This window comes from Chenopodium quinoa, unplaced genomic scaffold (genome assembly GCF_001683475.1).
Source record: "Chenopodium quinoa cultivar QQ74 unplaced genomic scaffold, ASM168347v1, whole genome shotgun sequence".
Taxonomy (NCBI): domain Eukaryota; kingdom Viridiplantae; phylum Streptophyta; class Magnoliopsida; order Caryophyllales; family Amaranthaceae; genus Chenopodium; species Chenopodium quinoa.
Genome location: NW_018745684.1, coordinates 4,548,926 through 4,574,009, shown reverse-complemented (window position 1 = coordinate 4,574,009; position 25,084 = coordinate 4,548,926). Strand labels below are relative to the sequence as shown.

Sequence of the window (25,084 nt, the reverse complement as noted above, 5' to 3'; positions counted from 1 at the left end):
TAATTGTTTTTATATTTGTATTTTTGCTTAGTATTTCAATTTTATATAAGAATAGTACTATGTAGAAAATATTTTAATAGTAGTGTGAAATAAGTACGCCGTATTTTAAAAGTACTACCAATTTTTTTTTTTTTTTTTTTTTTGAGGAAACAAAAAAAGTTATTTTAAAAGTAAAACATAGTTAAAAGTCTATCAAAATTTTAAAAAATAAAATAAAAAAATTTAAACGTATGTCATATTGTGGAAACTGCATCTTGTAGCCGTTTAGTCGAACTTGTAAATTTTATTTTTCAATATTAATATTCTTTGAGTACTTTTAAACCCTAGCCTCCTTTCTCTCTCTTCTCTTATAAACATTAGCCTCCATTGTAAATTTTGAAGGGCTTTCCACCGGAAAACCCCAATCTTTTGTTTCTTTTAAGTTTCTTTTAATTCTTCGGTTATAATAAATTCTCTCTCGAAAGAAAGGGTTTATCTCCTTCGAAAGACAAGGTTTTTTCGATCTCCTTCGAAAGAAAAGGTTTTTCGAACTCCTTCGAAAGACAAGGTGTTATTTGCGTTTGATAAGGTCTCCAGTTTTACGGGATTACGATTGATTATTGCTCGAATTCGGATTACAAAATTATCATAAGAAATTTTTTCCTCACAAAATATTGAAGCGTCGACGAATTCACTCAAAAAGTTGTATGACACAACGAATCGTGAATATGTTGAATTGTTATATCTATGTATTTGGATTCTTAGCACTTCTCCCATTAATTCTTGTTTCATTTTGTTAAATCTGTTTTCATTATATTATCATTATTTATCAATTGTAGATGTCGTATGACTTTAATCAATGAAATTTAGTGTCCTATTGGACTTCTTTCAAATATTAATATTTTTAACTCTATCTGATTGTTAGTATTCTATAATATGCATTGCATATATGTAAGGTTTTTTTAACTTTCTTTTTCTTCTGCTATATATATGCAGTATCAACCATGCAAAAAAAATCATGTATTCCCCTATACAATATACATAATACAAATTAAAATTTTCCAAGTTATTAAAATTGCATTATACACCAAATTGAAGAAACAGACTCACCTAAACATATTTTGCAGCCCGCTTTAATCTTCACTTTTACTGTTGACCCACAATCACCTTTATGCAAATTAAAAATAACAATTTTGTTAAATTTGGAAAACAAAATGATCATAGGGTGGGTTTATGAAAAATTAACTTCCCTTTATAAAAAACACTATTCTTTCATTAAAAAAAAAAAACACTAATTTTGGGTTTAGCACCCTGTATTTACATGTTTAAAACGAATTGAAGTGACACCTTTGTAAGTTTGAGAAGATTTTTTCACACAATTTTCTTTAAATAATGGTTAAAATTTAAATCTACAGTAGTTTGAAAAAAGTTAGTTTGTTTTCTTGTAAAGGTATTTTTTTTTTAAAGGTATGATCAATTTTCATGTATAAAGTTAAGTTGAAAAATTAAGGTTTCTGTAAATACATGAGATTATTATTTTTTTCTTGTTAAATATTTTTTTAATCAGGAAAAATAGAAAGAGGACACGTATCCTTTCACTTTTCTATTTTAAAATAATAGTATAGATTAAAGTTGTACCCATCAAACAGAAAACTCTTTTATTGAAACAATAACTTGTCGAGAAAGTGATTGCCTTTTATAAACCTCACTAAAAATGTGGTGAAAAATTCTCAATAAGCTTAAATCTTGGTTTTTTTTTCTTGGATTCCGTCGGTAACATTAGATGCAGCCGCGATTCTAATTAGATGTTAGTAATAAGATGGTTGTTTCAAGAAAAAGAAAAAAAAAGATGTTTGGGTTGAGCAAAATATTTAGAGGTTAGTAATTTCGGTAGGACTGAGGTAATTGTATGATTTTTGGGTAAGTAAATTATTTAGTGATAAGCAAATTCTTTATGGGTTATGGGGCAAGCAAATGTTTGTTTGTTTTTTTTTTTTTTTTTTTTTTTTTTTTTTTTTTTTTTGGGTGTGGTAATGTGTATATGATTTTTCGGAGTGAGCAAATTCTTTAAGGTGAGATATATCTAATAAGATGTTTAACAAAATTAAATACTAATATGTAATATAAATCTATGCATTATAGGTGTTGGTAATAAAAAACACATAAAAATCAAATCAATAATAAAAAAATCGAATCCTAACTGGTATGCGTGCGGACATCCAAACTAGCAAATAAAAAAATATTAATTAAATTCAATTGTGAACTAGCACCTTACCCTTTCTTTGGTCAACTAATAGGTTGAATCAAATTTAATTTTAAATATGACAACTATATAACTATATGATGGATTCCAACAAAAAGTCAAGTTTACGACGTTTGATTTTCATCTCACTAGGACGTCTGGTTAGTAACTCGATAAAACTATTATTCCTCCGTTATTTTAAAATGATACAATAAAAGCTTAGTACAGGAATAACAAGCAAACCAAAAACATACTAGTTTGATTTGTTTTTTTTGGTGCAAATACTAGTTTCAAAAATTAATTACACCTTATTTAACTGATCTAGTTTGTTTCTACCCATAAACCATTCTCATCACACGGGAAAGCGATGAGATTAGGACATCTCCATACTTGTAATCGAGTTAATTTAGGAAAAAACTTCCTAAATTCACCCCAATGGATGGTTAGCTCCGGCAAGTATCTGAGACGTACGGTATGCACATTGCAAAAAGAATGCATCTCCATTGACACCATACCAAGGTCCAGAACTTGGCCTCCTCTAATGTAGAGTTTCTGCAAGGAACTCTCTTTATCTTTACAAATACATCGTAGAAGAGATGACAACGTATCCTTTGGGGCAGCCTGAAGCTCCAATTTCTCGAGACTCTTTGGAAATCTTCTTGTGGGCGTTGGACATACAACAGCGGAAGAACTCCGCACCCAAAGAATTCCTAGAGTTTTGAGCTTGTCCATTGCCAACAGAGTATCAAAATCTTGTATGGTTGGAAATTTCATTCTTCTAGTGCGGATAGTCAATTTTACTAGCTCTTTAAGATTTGATAAGTCACTAAATGTTGCCATTGAAGACACCTTTTTCTTCATCTTATTGTTATTAATCTTTCCATTTCCATTATCTACCGCTTGTTGTGGATCGTCTTCTGGATTAATTACAAAGCCCTTGAGCACTTGAAGCTTAGTCAATGAAGAAATCCCATTAGGGACATGATCAAGTAAGTAGCACTCGGATAAATCCAAGTGAGTAAGTTGCTTCAATGACTCGATCCCTTCCGAGAGGGACTCCAAGTTGGGACATGCTCGCAAGTCCAAGATCTTCAGGTTATCAAGCTTGTATACTGATTCTGGTAGCTCAACTATTCCTGATATCCCTTGTAAGCTTAAACAAGTTAACTGCCCCATGTTTTTTAAACCCTTGAGCGTTTCAATATCTTCAACTACGATATAATTTTTAGGATCACGAACCCAGCTACCTAAGTGTAGTACTTTAACATTTTTCATTTTATTCAGCCATTCAAGTGTCTCACCACTGAGGCTGTTCTCTCCTTTGTTAATCACCAATGACATCGTTGGCGTGACATTGTCATCGCCTTTCGTTTGTTTAGATAGCGATGACATTCGCTGGAACATTGTTGGTTGCTGTTGCTGTTGCTGTTGCTGTTGTTGCTGTTGCAGGTACGTTACGGACCAAAAGTTGCGCTCTGTTACAGAATTGCCAAAGCTGCTAATCGCTTGAACGACTATGGAGTGAACATTTTCATTCATCTTGTAGCTATTACACAATATTTTGTTTCCCATAATGGTGCACTCGATGAACTCTTTGTCAACAAAATCTGCTAGTATATTATCACCCTCGATTTGATCAGTAATTAAGTCCATCCCAATCCACCAGTAGATCAACTGTCTTCTCTGTATTTCGGTTCCAGCAGGGAACAAACTCCAGCAGATTAGACATGTCTTCTTTTTGTTAGTGAGCTGCTGAAATTGATGATCATCAACAGTGGAAGAATCAGGCTGATAAGTTGAATCACCAGTTGGCGACATGCGAAGGTGCTTGGGCACACTGAGTGTTGTTGAAGATTGCTTCTTGGATTTCCAGTCATTGATTTTCTTAGCAAGGTATTCGTATTTTGCAGCATTGTCACTGTCAAGCTTGATGAAAGTTTGAACAGTAGCCTGGATTTTATCGATTATTTTGGGTATGATAGTATCAGGGAAAGAGCCTGGAAGTTGAGGTTTCTTGAGCTTTAGAAGTAGATCTTCAACCTCTTTTATTACACTTTCATGAATGATTTCTCTACTTGATCGGCTTTTAGCCACATCTTTTAGTGTTGCTAATCTGTTACCATGGTTGATGAGGGAATTAACTAAGGGATTCATGGTGCGGCTGATGGAGGAAGAGGCCAGCATCGTGGTTGGGGATTTATCTCTTAAATTTACCTTGAGGTCATGAGATTTGATTATGTGGTCTTTATTACGTAGTATATATTTTTTTTTTGAACAAAATATGTGTAGTCTTTACAATGTACGTGAATATTGCAAAAGTCAAATTAAAACACTTACCGTGTATAAAGATGGAGGAAGGACAGGACAAGGGGAAAAAAACAGACAAGTTATTATTGTACAATTAATTGTTGGTTACCCTACAACCTTTTTCCCCCCAAGAAATGATTTGTACTAGCTAGAGGTTTATGCGACTTGTCAATTCAAGCACTAAGCCCTGTTTGGTTCTGCTTGCACAATTTTAATTTGCACTCTTTTACAGTAAATTTTATTTATTTTTTTTTTTTTTTTTTTTTTGTGAAAACAGGTACTCCGTAATTAACTAGTGATAATAGTTACGGAGTACGAGTAATAAGCATCTAATTCTTCTACTCACTCTTATAGTCTCGTACAGTTTCACTCCTCTGTATCAAAGAAAAAAAAAGTGTCACTCCAAAAACTAAGCTGCTTTAATTCCAATGGTAAACAAATCAAAATTTGCTGAGAGTATAAGACATCTATGGGAAACATGGGATATCCGTGCCTTGATACTCACTAGTCTGATCATCCAAATTCTACTCACATCACTAGCACCCCTTAGAAAGAGTAGTTCTAACAGCTTTCTCATGTTCTCTATTTGGATACTCTATTTATCAGCTGATGCCATTGCCTTGTTCATCATTGGGTTGATTTCCAACAGCCAAGATGTTTCTCCACAGAAGACTGAGCTACTCGCATTTTGGTCGCCATTTCTTCTTTTACATCTCGGTGGTCCGGACACAATTACTGCCTTATCTCTCGAGGATAATGAGCTGTGGCGTCGACATGCTCTTCAGTTGGCCACCCAGGTAATCATCACTATTTATGTCTTTCTTCAATCATTTCAGCATAACAATCTGTTAATACCAACAGTGCTTATGTTTGTTGATGGATTTATCAAGTACTTAGAGCGAACTTGTGCTCTATTTTTTGCTAGCTCAGACAGTTTTAGAGACTCCCTTGTGTCCAAACCTGAGCCTGGGCCTAACTATGCTAGGCTAATGGCAGAGTACTATTCGGCAAAGAGTGCTCATATTCCCACTGATTTCGAAGGTGAAAATGGTCCCTCGGGCGGTGTATCAAAACTATTTGAGGGACGAAGAGATGGTCCTGATGATGAGTCACAATGCAATGGTGCTAATGCTTCATCTTATGATATGATCAAAGAAGCTCATTGGTTTTATGAAATGTCTATGCCCCTCTTAACTGATGGATTTTTGAGCTTAAAAGATCGCAATAAAAGCCGCAAAAATTTATTGTATAGGCCTTGTGAGGAAGCTTTTAGAATCATACAGATTGAGCTCAACTTAATCTATGATATTTTCTATACAAAGTTGTTCCTGTTTCAAAAGAAAAGAGCTTATGCTCGAGTTTTGTGCCTTTTTTTGGCTCTTGCATCCCTTTTAACTTTCTTTTATCAAGACAGGGGCAAATACTCTGATCATCATGTTGATGTGATAGTAACTTTCACATTGCTTGGTGGTGCTATAGCCTTGGATTTATTGACTGCTGTTATGTTCGTGTTGTCGGATTGGTGGGTTATCTTATGCTCTAATGGTATGTTTAAAAACTACCTACAATCGCTTATGCTGACGATCCTTAGATGGTCAAAATGGGCTAGACAACATAACCGTAGAAGGTGGTCTAATTCCATCTCAAAATACAATTTATTAAGGCATTGCTTTAGAAAACCCTCTTCATTGTTCAACTTGATATACTTGTTTAAAATAAAGGAAATCAGGAATGTTTTAGTTGGAATCCTCTATGTCAAAGAAGATCAGATTGAGGAGGAGCTTATCAAGTACTTAATAGAAGGGCTGCAGTCCAAAGCTAAAGAAGCAGAAGAACTGGCGGTAGCAAAGGAGGTTTGTTCTGCTAGAGGGAATTTGGTTTTGCAAAAAGATTATTTCCTCGCTTCAGAGTGTTTAAGCCCTTGGACCGTAGATGTTGATTATGATGAAAGTTTGTTGATTTGGCACCTCGCTACTGATATCTGCTACTGGACTACAAGTGACGATAAAGATGATGCTGGTTCATCAGAATCAAAGGATCGTAGATTCAGCAAGGCACTGGCAGATTACATGGCATATGTTATACTCAGACAGCAGAAGATGTTGTCTGCACTAGTGGGTATGTCAGAGACTCGATTTGAACACACTTGTGCAGAGGCCAACAAGTTCATGAACAATAACTGCATCAACGTCAGCTGGCTTGAAGATTGCTGGTGGAAGGCTAAGAGGTTCAGGTTCGCGTCAAGCCAAGACAAGAAGAGTCCCTCAGAAAAAGCAGAAGCTGAATTCTTCAAGAAGTTTAGTGAGAAGGTGCTTCAAGTAAAGGCAGATGTACAGCCTTTAAAAGCCAAGGGTGATAAAAGCAAATCAATACTCTTTGATGCATGTCGCCTTGCTAAGCAACTGGAATTGTTTGGAGAAAAGCAGTGGGAGATAACAGCTAAGGTTTGGGTGGAACTGCTATGTTATGCTGCTATTCGCTGCTCACCAAGATCCCATATTGCGCGGCTAAGCAAAGGTGGAGAGCTCTTAACTTTGGTGTGGCTGTTCATGACTCATCTTGGCTTAGGGGAGCGCTTCCTGCAGAATCAGGGCTTTGGATGGACTAAACTTATTATTCACAAATAAAATGACACCACTTGCTTGATTATGTTATATTGTTATGTATTCTAGTAATGCAAGAGTCACTTGCAGTTGCAGATGTCATTTTATTCGCTATCATAGTTTAGTCTATGGTACTTAAACACTCACCAACCCATATGGTGTGACATCTTTTTTTATCTTGACTTAAGACTTTTTAAGTATTTAACTGTGGAGTATACTATGATCATAATTACGTGCTATTCAATGAATATGTATGTTTGTATTCTCAAGGTTAATGAAACCATTTCTAATGCTCTAAATAAAATGTAGTATGACTACTAACTTTTCAATGATAAAGAACCAAATCTGGATACAAAAATCAAAATTCATTCAGTTCACTCACTGTTTCTAAGGTTTAAAATTGAAATTGTACGCTTCAATTATGGAATGGCCGAATGCTGAAATTTTATATGGGATTGGAAAGCCATTTCTGGTAGAACTCCTACCTCTGCCTATTTCCTGGGATATTATCTGCAGACCTAAGAAGCAAGGTGAATTAGGTGTTCAAGATTGTATTACTTGGAATGTTGCTGCTATGGGTAAGTATATATGGGATATTGCTAATAAGAATGATAGTCTTTGGCTTAGATGGGTCAATCATCATTGCGTAAAAGACAAAAATTGGAAAAGAGTTGGATGCCCTTCTCAAGCTAGTTGGCAGTGAAAGCAGATTTGGAGAGTGAAGGAACAGATTAAGCACGACTTTACAGGAAACACTTGGCAACATAATGCTGCTGGTTATACAGTGGCTTCAGCTTACAGATGGTTGCAGAATTCTAAACTTGAAGTAAATTGGCAAAATTGGATTTGGAATAGGTTCAACAATCCCAGGCATCGATTTATTATATGGATTATATTACAGCTTGGGGGAGACTTAGAACTAAGGATAAACTGATGCAGTATAGGGTGCTTGATGATGATATATGCCCTTTATGTGGAAATCTCTCTGAGACAAATGAGCATATTCTCTTTGAATGTGATTACAGTTAGAAGTTGGTTAGTTTGTTACAGGACAAAATCAAGACCATAATGGATTTCAGGAGCTTTGCAACTAGTAATGAATGGTGTTGGAGAGCTAGAAATAGATTCCAGAAACAAGTGATTTAGAGCTTATGTGCAGCATTGATTTACAGAATATGGCAGCAAAGAAATGGAGCCATTTGAGAGGCTAGAATTTTGAGACATGATGTTATTGTAAATAGAATTTGTAGTGTTAGTTCTAGCAAAGTCAATCCGAGTTCGATTCGAATTCGATCCGATCCGAAGAAAAAAAAAACCGATTCGAATCCGATTTAATATAGTCTGAATTCGAATCCGATGGATCCGAATTCGAATAGGAGGCGGATCGGACTACGACCTTGCGCAAAGTCCGATGGAATCCGAGTCCAAGTCCAACCCAAGTCTTGGAATATACTATCTCCGTTTTTAAATACTTGTTCCACTTTATTTCGGCCGTTTTTAAATACTTGCTCCATTTCCTTATTTGGAAATCTTTTATAATATTTAATTCATTTCTCTCAACTAGTGGACCCAATATAAATCATATTTTATTAATTCATATCCTCTATCCTCCAATCTCTCAACTATTTTGCTTTATACAATTTTTTATTCTTCCACCTACCCCACTACTTCCACATTTTATTACTTTCTCCAATTTCTCCTAAAACTCCGCACATGGAGAAAGTGAGCAAGTATTTAAAAACAGAGGGAGTAATTTAAACACATTATGTTTAGAATTTATATTGTAGGTTTTTTTTATGCAATAATATGATGTAGAAAATATAATTAGAGACAATACAAGCAATAATAAGTATGTATGAAACATTATTCTAAAAAAAAATAAAATAGTACTCGGATCAATTCGGATGTCTGAATAAATGGACCGGATTCGAACCCTTAAAATGTGAGTCGGATTTGGACTCAGACTCGGATCCAAGTCCACGACCCGAATAGTAAAACTGAGCGAATTCGGATTTAGCCCAATCTGACTCGAATTTGATTCGTTGTCATTCCTAGCTAAGGGGAATATGCTTAGGGGTTTAGTACCCTCAGTGTAATTCTTTTTTGGTGATTAATAAAAATTTTGCCTTTTCTCAAATCCCACAAGGTGACAAGGACATGAATTTCGGATAGGTTTTCACATTGATTTAGACATGTTTTACTAACATAACTGTAAGTCTATAACTATTATATGGCTTGTTTTTACTATATTAAAAGTGGAACAAAATTACAAAGGGTCTTTTAAAAAAACAAAAAAAAAATGGAAAAAGAAAAGGAAAAAAGTGAAACAAATGAAATATAGAGACCACAATTATTAGGAGTGAGTATAATAGGTATCCTATTAAAATTTCTAAACCGAAACATACTAGAAATTGACCAAAACGCGTGGAAAATTCAAACAAATTTATTTCAGTCTATGCAAAAAATCTACAAAAACGCGTGGAAAATTCAAACAAATTTGCATTCACAATTATAGCAAGAAATTGACCATTTTTGCACAAATTAATTGTATGAAAAAAGGGGATAAAAGGAGCCAAATAACAAATTCCAGGAAAGATAGAAACAAGTTCCAGGAAAATAACAAAATTTGTCTATTCTACCTCAATTATTAATATGGACGACCAGCAAAATTGGAAATTTCAACCACAATTTTAGGTGCAATCAATTTCATTGTACGTAAATTTGCTGGAAACCATGTGCTCGTTAACATCATTCATTTACTAGTCAATTTTGCTATGGATAGAAAGCATGTTTGGACACATCTGTACATTGCCTTTAAGCCTTAGGGCATGCTTGGATTGGGAGAGATGTATTACTAGGATAATAAAAGTCAAACTAAGCAAAATAAAAGTGAAAATAGGGAAGGAGGAGATAGTGATGGTGTGATTGTAAGGAAAATTATGTAGTGACGGTGTGGTATGAGGTGAAGAAAGAGGAACTAATATCCTCATTTTGAGGGTAATAGTTACACTAGGAGGAGGGTGGGTAACTATTACTCTCATTATGAGGTAATAACTATTGACCCTGTCTAGACCATACAAATGACTTCCAATAACTCTTATATTGAGTGGAACTCCGGCACATTTGTCAACAATATTTCGGCCAATCATGACCAGCTCATCATCAAGGGGTTTTGATAATTGATCTGGTGTAAAAGCCAGTTGTTCAAACAAGCGCCATGAATTTAGGATAGGTTTTCACTTGGGGTGACTATAACAGAGTACCCTATTAAAATTTCTGGAACCGGAACCGAAACGTGTTGAACAGGCTCCTGAAAATTGGGTTCTTGTAATATACTTTATAAACAATTCAGGGTACACTGTCTTGTTATATAGTTTACAACTTTTTGTAAAATTGTTTATAAAAAGACTGGATGGTCATTAATTATAATGTTTACAACTCGCAAATAAAACAAACTAATAGTAGTTGTTTAGCAAATGTAATTTTGATATTTATTATTTAAAAATTAGGTTAGAATTAATTTGAACTTAAGTGATACTTTTATCATGCATGTTATAGGGTACCCTACAGGTACAGTTCTGATTCCAAAAAAATTGAGAACCTGAACCGAAACAAGAACCTATTGTAACAGGTTCTCCATTTTGCTACCCAAAACGGGTTTTGCCGTTTCGATTCTGAGTTCCTAACAGGTTCCGATTCCGATTCAGGATATTCTGATTTTTACTCACCCCTAGTTTTCACATTGATTGAGACATGTTTTACTAACATAACTATAAGTCTATAACTGTTATTGTCTTTACTATATTAAAAGTGGAACAAAATTACAAAGGGTCTTTCAAAAAAACAACAAAATGAAAAAAGAAAAGCGAAACAAATGGAGTATAGCTAGAGAGCAGAATTAATATTAGGGGTGAGCATGACAGGTACATGTTAAAAGTTCTGAAACTGGAACCAGAATATATTATTGCATTTATTTCAGTCTATGCTGCTAGCCTTTCATAATTATAGCAAGATTCTACTATCAAACTGACCTATTTTGCACAAATTAATTGCATTAAAAAAAAAAAAAAGGATAAAAGGAGCAAAATAACAAATTTCAGGATGATAGAAGCAACTTCCAGGAAAATAACAACTTTTTTACCATTCTACGGTTCTACCTCAATTATTATTATGGATCAGAAAATTGGAAATTTCAACCACAAATTATGGTGCAATCAATTAAATTGTACGTAGATCTGTTGGAAACCAGCTAGCTGCTTGTTAACATTATTCTTTTACTAGTCAAATTTGCTCGAGATGGATAGAAAGCATGTGCACATCCGTACATGTCCTTTAGTCATTACGTTACTTTAGTTAGCAATTTAATATTATTGAGCTTGATAAAATGATCAAAGAATATGTTGTTCAAGAAATTTCATTTATTCTTGAAATTAACTTTTGTTATTCTGTTCATTTGAGTCACTTTAACTCGTATAACTATTCAATTGTTTGCTACACCATCAGATGATTGATATAGTGCTCCTACAACTTACAACTTTATAAGCTAGCAGCCTAGCACACAACTCACAAACCTATTCCAATTAGAAACAGGAGATGTAAGCAGTGGCTCAAATTTTATTATTTGGTATTCACTATTCCAGCCATAATATTGAAGTGTGAAGGAAATTGAGTAATCCACAGGAGAAATCGCAATTACAAATCCTAGTTAAAACAGAGAAGTTTGTATACTTAAGATTACACACAATCGCCATTCAAAAAAACATTACTTATAATTTATATTTACATGCCGGTTATAAGGACGACAAGTCTAGCATTGGAACAGGTTCCTTGATCAACCCCTGATGTGGTTGGGCACTGAGTAAATTGCTCTCTATCTACTGCTCTTGACGAAGTCACTTACTGACATCTCCATCACCATGGAACATCTACAATTATATGTTACGAGTAATAATTAAATGCAAACTTCTAATAATAATTCTAATGTAATGACTCATGAACAGGCAACAACGTATAAACAATTGTTTAGGCCATACTCAATCATGAAAGTCAAAATAGAAGCATGAAATAGAAAGGAAAAATTATGAAATAAAACACAGAATGCTTACATAAGTCTAAGGAAACATGCACTGGAGTAGTGGACAGGATAAGTGAATTCAGGGAGAGCAGCAAAAATCTGCATATTCAGTAGTTATGAGTTATTTTATAATCAAGGGGAAAATGTTGAAAAAACTGGTGTGTGACATTTGGGAAGGAAATAAAGCAATATTTACTGTTACATAGTACATACCCTAATAAAAACATTCTTGAAAATGAATGTTCCGGATGTGTTGAATGTAAAGCCTGTCCTTCCCTGGGGGATCTTCTTGTTGGCATCTTTTCTTCAGACTTTTCGAACACCCGGACACTGTAAGATGAGTGAGAGATTGGAGGTTGGCCATCCAATTCGGCATTGATCTGAGTTGGTTGCAAAATGAAATTTCAAGAGATTGAAGGGCAGGCAGGAACTGCATCCAGTTGGGCAGACTCACCAGCTGTGGGAGACCATGCAATGTCAATGTGCTGAGCCGTGGCATGAGGTTTATGTTACACTCCACACCCTCTTGTTGTTCTTCTGATAGCCTCAGACTATTACAATCCCTTATCTCTAACTCCTCCAAGGCCATGAGATGCTCCAATCCTCCAGGCGCAACGCTACTCAGAGTACAGCATTTGCGAATGATCAAGTGTCTCAAGGAAGATGAGCAGCAACAGAAAACATTTGTAGCTTCTCCCAAGCTCCCTAGTTCCTTGTCACCACATATATCTAGGCTTTCAAGGAACTTAAAAGCCTCCTCGGGAAGAGAACTTAGCCATGAAACATTGGATATAGTCACCTTCTTAAGAGCATTCGTATTTTCAGGGTGAGGTAACCACGTCGAAGAAGATGCAAAGGGAATGACAGCCACTCCCAAGTTTAATATCATTTGCAGTTTGCTATTAAAATTAAGTAATGTTAGGTCTTCCAGCTTGAGACACGGCGGAAAGCATGCCATCTCCGGACAGTTCCATATGAACAAAGATTTCAGGCCAGACAAAGATGGTAGTAATTGCAATTGTGCCTTATTGCTGCTGCTGTTGTTGCTACCATCATTGAGGAACTGATGATGATCATCTCCTGCTCCCCTCCTCCAACCTTTCAACTTCGGCAGATTGCTCATCTCAATTTTTTCAAGGGATGGTAATTGATGAGGCGTGGGTGTGGAACTGGAATCAGCCGATGGGCTATCTTCCCCTATCCACTCTAGTTTAGCTAACTTTATAAGTTTGAGAACTTTCAAAAAAACCAAGTTTCGGAGGCATGGCAGGTACTCTAGCTCCCTACAATCTGTAAGGCAAAGCTCTACAAGATTTGGGAGAAGGGTTACCCAACCAGGCATTCTTAGACCATGGTATTTCTGCAACTCGAAGAACTTCAAATTACGATGTGGAGGTAGCTTTTCCATCAATCTTTCTGCTTCCTCGTTACCCGCTCTTCCATCCTCTTCTTCATGGATGAAATCAAACAAAATAGCAATGAGATGTTCCTTATTCCCCAGGCATAATCCATCCTGTTCACCGTCTTCCTTAACAGTATATTTTACATGTTTAGGCCACCTGATCTGGATGTTAAGACAACCTCTGAGGTTGTTAAGAGGCTTTAGCTCATTCAACCCATCAAACCACTGGCTCGGACTTGAATAACTTTGTTCACCACCTACTATGTAATCACTTAGACTGTGAAGGCATGTCAACTTACTCATGCTACTAGGCATGCAAGTCAAACTAAAGCAACTCCTGATATCCAACAATCTGAGATCAACCAACCTGCCCAGATCACTTGGCAACTCTCTCAGTGTGCAGCACGACCTTAACATTAAGGTTTGTAGATTATGAAGTTCTGTAATTGACTTGGGGAGAAACTCAATCTCTGTATTCCCGGAGATATTTAGATACCGCAATTGTACCAATTTGCTAACAGAATCAGGCAATCTTTCGAAAATTAACCCACTCAGGTCCAATGCCTTCAGGTTTAGACATTTTGCTACCAATGACTCCAGGTAAGACATTTTCACCTTGCCAACTTGATAACCTTCCCCACAAAAATGAAGATATGAAAGAATATGTGTTTTACCCAATGTGTAGTTATCAACTTCCCCCCGAACTGATAGATGGTGCACATTTTTATCAAGGTTGGAACAAATGGTTTCCATTACACACATTTCCTTCCCTGCGACATGTTGACAAAGATCATGTATGATATCATGGATCTTACAAGACACGATCTGACCATATTTATCTTTTTTCATGTCTCGGAAAAAATCTCTATCTAACAAACTTGAAAAATATCCCTCACACACATCTTCTATACTTGGATGTTCATATGATGGAGCTATATAGCCTTGTGCCATCCAAAGGCTTTTCAACTTCTCTTTCTCTATCTCAAAATCCTTAGGAAACAATGCACAATAATGGAAGCAACTCTTTAATGGAGATTCAAGAATATCAAAACTTAACTTCAATATGGGCATAATGCAACTTTCATAGCTCTTATTGCAGGCTAATCCTCTCTCTTGAAATTGTTTCCACTCGACCCTGTCCTGACGATCCAAAATACTTCCAATAAGTCTTATACTGAGTGGAACTCCGGCACATTTGTTAACAATATTTCGGCCAATCATGACCAGCTCGTCATCAAGGGATTTTGATAAATGATCTGATCTAAAAACCGCTCGTTGAAACAAGCGCCATGAATTTTCCTTTGATAAGGCTTGTAGCTCATACATTTCACCTTTTACTATTGTTGCAGTGATTTTTGAGCGTGTAGTCACCAGTATCCAACTTCCCTGAAGACCTCCAACCAAGAAGGGTACCAATCTATTCCACTCATCATATTTCTCAATCCACACATCATCTAAAACAATCAAGTATTTCTTGCCTGCTAGTTGCTCATGAAGTTGAATTTGGACCTTTTCCCGGTCAGTGGAACCCTCGTGATTCCGGCGAGTGACTGATTGTAAAATCCTTCTAAGAATCTCATCAATATCAAAAGTATCTCCAATCCAAGCCCACATCCTAAAGGGAAATGCAGTTGTGACACTTGGATGGTTGTACACAAGTTGGGCAAGAACAGTTTTGCCCAATCCTCCGATTCCTACAATAGAAAGGAAGGACGGGTCGCATTGAAGATTAGAAGAATCAAGCAGCATACCAACGATATTCTCCTGTTCATCCTCTCTTCCTATGATGTCAGAAGCAGAAACGTATGAACAGGTCTCTAACCTTCTTTCCCGCGGAGGAGCAATATCAAGCACGCAGCTTATATCAGGAAAAATACCGAAAAATTCTACGTTAAGATTGTTCCTAATTTGTCGAAGCTCGTGAGAGACACAATAAGCAACCCAGTAGAGACGCACCTTTTTAAAAAGACCACCTCTATCTTTCAAGAGTTGAACGTCAATAATGTCCTCGAGCACCCGATTTGCTTCAAAGATGACATCCTTCAGTTCCCTCATCCTTGAATTTTGTTCTTCAGAGTGACTCTCAGCTTGGAGGAACAGAGCTCTCAGTTTGGGGACGATGACTAAGAGTTCACCGATCTGAGATTTGCAGCCACACATCGATAAAAACTCTTTGCTCTCAAGTTTTTTCAGCGCTGCAATCAGAGAATCAACAGCAGATACAGCTGTTCCCATCTTCATTTTCTGGAAAGGCGATGCAAAATATCAGGAAAAATTGATTCAAACTTGGAGCACTGATACAGCCTTTTTTTTTTTTTTTTTTTTTTTATTTGTGTTTTCTGCTTCTCTTATTTCTCTCCTCTTTCACCTTTGTTTTAGTATTCCCTTTATACACACACCCTTGGGGATTATGTTTCAAAAATCTCTATTCACGTCAAAGTTTGAAGCAAGCTACGTCATATATACAAGCAGTGGCGGACCCAGGAATTTCCGACTGGTGAGTCACAATCGATAATCAAATATGTAAAAAAAATTTTTTACCAAACAACCAAATAATAGTACTAAAAAATACATCTAAATATTCAAACAGTACAAAATACAATCAAATGTTCATATAATACTACAAAAGACAATTAAATAGTAATGCAAACTTATTACAATATTTCTCGACGAGTTTTCATGTTTTGATATCGATTTATGATATCTTCCATGCTAACATTCAAAAACAAATCATTCTCCAAATAAGTAATTAAACAATCATTCAACATTTGATCTCCCATGCTATTTCGTAGTTTGTCTTTCACTTGCTTCATGCCAGAAACAACACCAACTTCAAAAGTAAATAGACCCTATCATGAGTTTCAGACAATCCCGTTTCAACCAATTTGATTGAAAGTTCACTAAGACCCTTCAAATTCCAAAACCTTTCATCTCCTCTAACAGAACAAATGTAACTCTCAAGTGTATGACCAAAGACTATTTCTGAACTTGGAAATTCATTAGGATAGAATTTTGCAACCTTAATCAATTTTTCCTTATCAAACTTAGAAAAACGATCCACAGGACTCAAACAAGACATACACACAAGTAGTTCTTTAGTTATTTCGGGATATCGATTTTCAAGTTCTTGCAATTGAAGATCAATGACACCAAAAAAAACTTCAACTAATAATTAACAAGCTAATAAACACCCTAAATAAACACTGACCACAATTCACATAATCGTATGATCAAAAAGGTTCAAATTTCATCAAAAAGACAAAAACCCAACAACATTAACAAAAGGTTCAAAGTTTACCAAACAAACAACAACAAAATCAACCAAAGTTTAATAGAATTAACTAATTAGACTGAATTAAATTGAAGATTAGAATTTTAAACTAAAAATTAGAAATCAACTTACTAGCAAAATGAGAATAGGAGATTAGAATTTTGAAGAAGCGACGAAGCGAAGAGCGGTGAGCACAGAGGACAGAGCAGGCGAGCAGCAGCCAGCAGCACAGCCAGCACTGGAGGCGTGAGCAAACTAGCGAAGAGCACTGTCAAACATTTCAGAGACTTTGGGTTATTGCAACTTTTCCAAGTCGTCTCATAATCACAATTCACAAATTCACAATAACTGTCAAACTTAGAAGTTTCAAACGAGAAACATTTTGCCACTGTCATAATCACAAATTCACAATTTTACAAATTCACAAGAGCACTGTCAAACTGTTTCCAAATCGTCTCATAATCACAATTCACAAATTCACAAGAGCACTGTCAAACTTTTCCAAGTCGTCTCATAATCACAATTCACAAATTCACAATTTTGCCACGACGGTGTTACAATGTTACTTGATAATTGACATTCCTTTAGATATTAAGTGCATCGTTTTTCTCAATTGAATTTTTTTTAGTATATGAAATCCCTAATTCAGATAATGCAAAATTCTCTGAAATTGAGTTGATTATTGAAAAATTAGGGTTCAAATTTAGTATTACTAAATCATAACTAACAAGTAATATCAACAATTAAATAAATAAATAAATAAAAAGCCGAAAGATGAGTAGATGACTAACCTGAATTTATCTAGCTGTGCCATCGCTTCAGTTCAGCAAAAATGGTGAATTGCAGCTTTCTTCTTTCAGTGTTCAGCAAAAAAAGCAAGGGCCCAATCCATTTCAATAAAGAGGAAGATGAAGCGAAGAGGAACTGAGGAAGATGCGAAGAGGAAGATGAAGCGAAGAGGAACTGAGGAAGAGGCGAAGAGGAAGATGCGAAGAGGAAGAGGCGAACTCAGAAGTTAGATTTTTTTTTTTTTTTTTTAAAAAAAAAAAAACTTAAAATTTTTTTTGGGCCCTGGTGAGTCATTTGACCCACCAGGCACAAGGCCCAGTCCGCCACTGTATACAAGATAGTTATGATTTTGATTTTAAAAGTTACGTTATTTTAACAAATATTTATTATTATAATTAGGGCTATACAGAGTGTAGTTTACAGTTTTTATACTATATTTTTATTAGAAAAAAATATAAAAGAACTAAAATTTATGACTATATGAGCTAATCTTTGACTATTAGCTAATTAAAAGTTAAAAAAAAAAAGTTTAATATTTGAATTATAAATTAACAATTACAAAAAAAAAAAAAAAAAATTTGTGTTTTCACAATTTTGCGGTTTGGTGCGGTTTTAGGATCCAAACCGTACCGCAAACACCCCTAGTTATAATAGTTGCGAAATTAGGCCATATTCACTTCACTTTAATTTTGTTGAACTTAAATTATTTTTACTGTATTGAAGTTATTTTTGCTGAAATGAAATTATTTTTACTAATTCTCTATTATATTTCTTCTTTAAAGTTACTAATTTTTACTAAATAGAACTTATTTTTATTGAAAAGAAATTATTTTTAGTAAACTAAAATTATATTTACTGAACTAAACTTATATTTAATGAACTGGAATTATATTTACTAAACTGAACTTATTTTTACTAAACATAAATTATTTTTAATGACCTGCAATTATATTTATTGAACTAAAATTATTTTTATTGAACATTCTTTTTGTAAGGTGTAGTGAACATAGCCTAATTTCAACATTATCTCCTCTCTTTAAAGTATGTGCCTAAATTGAAAGTGTCATATAAAAAGAAATGGAGGAAGTATTTCCTTTATACTACTTTTATATGTACAAATTCTTAAATAGACTTGGTTCACATTAAAATATTGTGAACCACTATTATTAGGGACACTATGGTCACTATAATAATTTTAAAAAGTTCTTTATGTTAAAAAAAAGGTTACTATGTTAAAATAAAAGTCATCGTGTTATTATTATAAGGATTATAAGAGGATAATTTTCGTTTTCTATTTTAAACGAATGTATTGTATATATACTAGTCAATATGAATAATAAAAGTCACTATGTTAAAATTAAGGTCACTATGTTTAACATAGCAACGGTTGACATATAAGTATTTCAGCTTCACAATAATATTAAAGGTCACACGAATTTGTGTTAAAATAGGGTCATTATGTTCGATACAACTTTATTTGCGCGCATATAGGTCCACAATATATGATATTATTATGAACTAGGTCCACACAAGTTTTTTTTCTTTTATATGTACTGGTCTGCCACCACGAGGTTACTTGATTAGTGTTATAGACTTATATGTGTTACTTAATTAGGTGTCGTTTGGTTCGCAGAGGGGAATCAGAATGGAATGCAGAAAGGGAATAGAGGAGAATGGAATGAAACCCTCAAAATTAAGCATGTTGTTTGTTTACAAACAAAGCTAGAGAATCACACCACCATTGCACCACCACAACACTTATCCTTCATTTTTTTCCACCTTCTCCAACTACCCCACCGCCCAACCAACAGCCACCCCCAAGAACCCAGACCTCCACAAACTCAAATCCAAACCCACGCCACCCCCAAGAACCAATAAGACGAAACCCAGCTGAGCAACCCCACGAATTGAACCCACACAACCCCAAATCCAAACCCACGCAACCCCTAAGAACCACTAGTGAGGTGCGGCGAAACCACGACCGAAACCTAGCCAAGAAACCACGACCGAAACCTAGCCAAGAACCCACGTCCGGAGGGTTTTTTAAGGGTTATACGTGGGTCGGGGAAGGGTTTTTGGGTGGGAGGAGGGGCGGCGAAGGGCAGCGAGGGTCGGGGGAAGGTCGACGAGCATCCGGCGAGGTGAAGTGAGTTCCGGCGAGGTGCATCCAGTTGATAGGGTATGGTGGTGGACTGGTGCTTGGGGAATGGGAATGCAAAAGGTAGGGGGTGGGGAATGGGTTTAGGAGATTTTTGGGTAAACCCAAAAATAAAATGGGGGGTGGGGAATGGGTTTAGGAGATTTTTGGGTAAACCCAAAAATAAAATGGGGGAATGGGAATGACAAATAAGTGAAAACAAACACTAACAAAGGAAATCATTCCCATTCCCTTTCCCCCATTCCAGTGAACCAAACGACTGCTTAGTAATATAGGAGTAAATTAGTATTTCCTCCGTATTTTATTACTTGCTTCATTTTTCTATGCACGGAGTTTTAGGAGAAATAGTTGAAAATAATAAAATATGAACAGAGTAGGGTTGGTGAAAGAATAAAGTATGATAGTTGGGAGGAGAAAGAATATAAAAATATTAAAGTATGATAGTTGGAGGGTCCACTAAGAGAAAAAAAAATTAGCACTTCGTATATTGTAGAAGATCTCCAAAAAAGGAAATGGAGCAAATAATTAAATATGGCCGCAAAAGGGAAGTGGAGCAAGTAATAAAATACGGAGCGAGTAATATATATGGGTTATTTTATTGGTGTTGTAAGGGTTACTTTGTTATTTAAGGGGTGCTCTATCAATATTATGGGACTCCATTTTTTCTACAAACGGCCACACGGTGTGACCAGACGTACAGAATACGCGTTGTTTCCTTTGTACTTCCTTTGTTTTTTATGCATCACTTTCTATACGTGAAAATCTCAATTTAAATACGTACACTACTTATAATAAATTTTCTCTATATCTCTTCTATCACATGAGCCATTTATCTTTCTCATCTCCAAAAGTTTCCTTAAAATCCATGATTTTAAAAGTACGGAGAGAGAAATTTGTTAAAAGGGAGAAAATTATTAGATATGAATATTATCGTATTGCCAATATTAATAGTATTTATATATGTGCTTTCCCCTTTGAACTACTATATACGTAAGTTTGACTATTTTGCCCTTTAAAATTCAATCTAAGTTGGGGTTGTCCTTAGAGATTGGTTAGGAAATCATAGTCGTATGCAAAACTTTTCTTACTGAGGCTATAGCCCATCGTAATTGTCATTTTTTAGCCAAAGAACATAATGATCATATTCTTATTGAAGGTGATAATCTAACACAACACTAGCTCTGTTTGTGATCCTTGCAGGAAGTTTTAATAATAACCTGTGAAGTCCCAAAACGTTTTTCGTGAACATAATATATTGTCTCTTTTAGCTAATCTACTCCGACCCGTCAAAATATTGACCCGTTCATGGGTATCATATTTTCATTTTTTTATTACTACTAGATAGATTAGGACATGTAAGGCTGGGCACGGGCCAGGTTGGCCCGTGTGTGGCCCGGCCCGGCACGATCTCCGACGCGGCACGGCACGCCAGCTGGCCCGGCCTGGCACGGTGGTCGCCGGGCATGCCGTGGGCCGTGCCACGGATAGGGACTTGGTTTTTCCAGCAAGGCCCGGCACGAGCCCGCGTTCCAACGACTCTAAAACGGCTATAATGTTGTTGCCTCTCTTTGTCTCTAACGGCCATTAACGACTAATTTTTCCCAAATTCCATATAAATACCAATTTTCATTCACTTCCCAAATCACAAATTCACAATCTCTTTTCTTAATCTCTTATATTCTCTAATAATCCTTAATCTCTTATATTCTCTAATAATTCTCTTAAATTCTCTAAATATTATTTCTTAATATCGAAAAAAATTAAAAAATCGTAATCGTAATTAGTGGAAAGCGTTGAAGCACGGTTGTAAGATCTAAACTAATCTTCAATTTATTATTGTTGTTATTGTTATTATTACAATTATTGTTATTAATTATTATTGTTGTTATTGTTATTGTTATAATTGTTGTTATTAATTATTATTATTATTGTTATTATTATTGTTAAAATTGTTGTTGTTAATTATTATTATTGTTAATTAGTTATTATTAAAATTATTATTGTTAATTATGGCATCGAACAACCCATCATCTAGGGGGAAAGCCCGACTTGTCCGTGGTAGTAGTTCTAGGAAATCACCTAATCCAACGAGCCCCCAAATTCCGAGTCCGTCCATTCCAACCAATGACCCCGGTAACGTCCCCCTAGGCTTTGCCAATTTAGGCACGATGGTACTTCCGGTTTTCAACCTATAACATGGATAATATGCCCGGATTTCCACCACCAAACCAATTTCCACAACCAAACCAATTTCCACAATTCGGTCAATTCCCACCTAATTTCTTTGACCCACGAAGTTTTTATTCTAGCCAAAGTAGCCAACAAGATACCCTAAATGCCTCCGATTCTACTACTAACCAACAAATCCCCGATTCTACAAACACCCAATTCCCAAACACACATGATGAATGGTTAACCGAAAGTGAGATGGTACATATCAAAAAGCCGCAAAAGTGATGTATGGCGTTATTTCCTCCTAAATAAAGACCAAACAAGAGCAAAATGTAAAATATGTGGTCATACATACTCGGCACAATCCAAATCCGGGACGACACACTTAAGTAGACACATGAGAAATTGTGCAAAACCAGCTATTGATCCAACCCAGCCAAAAATTTCCCAATTCCATCCACACGGCTTTACCTACAACTATGAGAGGGATAGGGATGAACTAGGGAAAATGATAGTACACGCCGAACAACCTTTTCTTTTCTCCGAAAGTGACCCATTTAACACTTTCATTAACAAAGCATTACAACCCCAACATAAAAGAATCTCTAGGAAAACCGTTCGTTCCGCCGCCATGAAAAACTTTCTAGAGTACAAAATGCGGTTACAAGACGAATTGAGTAAACTTAAATGTTGAGTGTCTTTGACTGTCGATTCTTGGGATAGTGGTTATAAATATTACTATTTATGTGTGACTTGCCATTGGGTAGATGATCAATGGTTGTTACAAAAACGAATAATCCATTTTAAAATGCTGGAATACCCCCACACCGGTATTAACATTGCTCACCATTTAATGGAAGCAATAAATGAATACAACTTTTGAGAAAAAATCATGTCTGTGACATTTGACAATGCAACCTCAATGACATATACTTAGACCTAGCAAATGTGTCGTGTCATGTCGTGTTCGTTTTCGTGTCAGAAATTAAACGGGTTGGGGAAGGTCAACACTAATCTGACCCATTTAATAAACGTGTCGTGTCGTGTTGACCCAATTAATTAATTGTGTTGAAAACCCTTAACACTAACCCGCTTTTTTCGTATTCGGTTTGTGTCGTGTTGTCGTGTTGAATTGAAAAATATTGGTCTTATTCAATATATTTATTAATAATTCCATAAATTATTTGGTTTTTATATTAGGCGGGTTGGGTCGTGTTAATTTCGTATTGAGAATCTCAACACTAACCCAACCTGTTTAATTAAACGTGTCGTGTCGTGTTGACCCGTTTAATTAAACATGTTGAAAACCTTGACACTAACCCGTTTTTTCCGTGTTCGGTTCATGTCGTGTTGACGTGTCATGTCAGTTTTTGCCAGCTCTACATATACTGCTAATTATGTCAAACAAAACTTGACCGATGTAATATTAGATGGTGATGCACTTCATACTAGATGTGTTTGCCATGTTCTTAACTTGTGTGTACAGGATGGAATTAGAGCAATTGGTCCATACTACACCAAAATTAGAGATGCTATTATGTCTATTAATAGCTCAAACATGAGATACCAAGAATGGAAGAGTTTTCTAAGACAACAAAAGATAAGAGCAATAAAAATCAAAACCGATAGCCTAACTAGGTGGAATTCCACCTATGACATGCACTACTAGAAATGGGTTGTTTTCCGACGGACCTTAAATTCCGTCGGAAAATTACGAATTTCCGACGAAATTTGATCCCTCAGAATATTCCGTCGGAAAATACCATTTCCGACGGAATTTCCCTCGGAAATATTCCGACGGAATTTCCCTCGGAAATATTCCGACGGAAATTAATTTTGTCGGAACAAATAACTTCCGACGGAATATTCCCTCGGAATGTTTTCCGCGGAACTTAATTCTGTCAGAATTACAAGTTTCTGACGGAATTTTTCCCTCGGAAAATATCTTCCGACAGAAAATTCCGTCGGAAGCTATTACTTCCGACGGAATTAATTTCCGTCGGAACATGTTATCATCATATAGGATCCTCTTTCTCTTTCTCTCTCCTTCTCTTAATAATCTGCTTCTTCTCTCTCCTCTTTTATTTCCTCTTCTTCTCTTTCCTCTTCTCTTTGCTCTTCTTCTTTCCTCTTCTCTCCCCTCTTCTCTCACCACCGCCTCTCATTTTCTTTCTCCTCTCCTCTCACAAGCCTATCACCGGCCACAACAACACCGAGCAACACCTACATCCTCTAGCAAATTTGAGCCAAATCCCCTCATTTTCGAGCAAAAAAATGAACCAAATACCCTAGGAAATCTGAGCAAAGAACGAACCAAAAAAATCAAGCAAAAATCCCCCCATATTCGAGCAATGAACCACAGAATATTCAATGAAAAAATTAGAGGAATTTCGCAACCCAATTCTCCAGCAGTTCGAGCTAACTGTAGCAAAATAATTGAAATTCGACATGCACCACTTCGTTCGTCCAGCGTTTGCAGATCTGTTATCGCCCATTTTTTACGTTTTTTTCTATTTGTATTCTGTTTTTTTAATTAATTTGCATAGATCAGGTATTTTTTTCAATATTTTTGTTTTGTTCCGATTTGTATTCGTTCGTTTGCTCCAATTTGTATAGAATACGATTTTTTTGTTCTGATTTGTATTCTGAATTGTATTTTATTTCAATTTGTATAGATCTGTTTTTTTTTCAATATTTTTTGTTCTTTTTGGTTTTTTTTTATTCCGAATTGTATTCGGAAAAATGGATTGGTGGAATGGTGGTGGTGGGTTAGGGGGTGGCGGTGGGGTGGGTTGTGGTGGTCGTGGTTTGGGGTGTTTGGGTGGTAGATCTGGATTTAGGTTGGTTAGGGTTAAGTGGGGGGGTTAAGGTGGTGGGTGGTCCGGTTAGGGTGGGGGTACTGGGTTGTGGTGGTGGGTTAAGTGAGGTAGGTTAAGGTGGGGGTATTGGGTGGGTACGGTTTTAGGTGGGGTGGTGGTGGGTGGGTACGGTTGGTGGGTGGAGATGGGGTTAGTTGTAGGGTTTGGGTGGGGTGGTCTGGGTGGGTTGGAGGTGGCTAGGGCTGGTGGTGGGTTCGGGTAAGGTGGG

The 25,084-nt window shown here is 36.0% G+C and overlaps 3 protein-coding genes across 4 annotated transcripts; 1 reads left to right on the top strand and 2 right to left on the bottom strand.

Moving 5' to 3' along the window:
* Positions 1-2,393: 2,393 nt before the first annotated feature.
* Positions 2,394-4,768, bottom strand: LOC110718245 (disease resistance RPP13-like protein 4). The gene has a single exon (XM_021897081.1). It carries the CDS (start codon positions 4,403-4,405, stop codon positions 2,543-2,545), a length of 1,863 nt encoding a protein of 620 aa, XP_021752773.1. The 5' UTR covers positions 4,406-4,768; the 3' UTR covers positions 2,394-2,542.
* Positions 4,769-5,184: 416 nt separating this feature from the next.
* On the top strand, positions 5,185-7,360 carry LOC110718246. The gene is made up of 2 exons (XM_021897082.1): positions 5,185-5,325; positions 5,459-7,360. The coding sequence occupies exon 2, from the start codon at positions 5,518-5,520 to the stop codon at positions 7,153-7,155; it is 1,638 nt and encodes a 545-aa protein (XP_021752774.1). The 5' UTR covers positions 5,185-5,325; positions 5,459-5,517; the 3' UTR covers positions 7,156-7,360.
* A 4,281-nt stretch (positions 7,361-11,641) lies between these two features.
* Positions 11,642-16,036, bottom strand: LOC110717457 (putative disease resistance protein RGA3). Of its 2 annotated transcripts, XR_002510751.1 has the most exons (3): positions 12,419-16,036; positions 12,237-12,304; positions 11,645-12,056 (listed from the first exon to the last, which is right to left on the bottom strand). XR_002510751.1 is itself a non-coding variant. In XM_021896160.1 (2 exons), exon 1 carries the CDS (start codon positions 15,846-15,848, stop codon positions 12,420-12,422), a length of 3,429 nt encoding a protein of 1,142 aa, XP_021751852.1. In that variant the 5' UTR covers positions 15,849-16,036; the 3' UTR covers positions 11,642-12,056; position 12,419. The 2 variants fall into 2 exon arrangements, 1 of the variants encoding a protein (XP_021751852.1); XM_021896160.1 differs by lacking the exon at positions 12,237-12,304 and having other exon boundaries at positions 11,642-12,056.
* Between the last annotated feature and the right edge of the window lie 9,048 nt (positions 16,037-25,084).

Coding starts and splice junctions, on each gene's coding strand:
- LOC110718245 (XM_021897081.1), bottom strand. CDS start 4,405: ATGCTGGCCTCTTCCTCCATCAGCCGCACCATGAATCCCTTAGTTAAT.
- LOC110718246 (XM_021897082.1), top strand. CDS start 5,518: ATGGCAGAGTACTATTCGGCAAAGAGTGCTCATATTCCCACTGATTTC.
- LOC110717457 (XM_021896160.1), bottom strand. CDS start 15,848: ATGAAGATGGGAACAGCTGTATCTGCTGTTGATTCTCTGATTGCAGCG.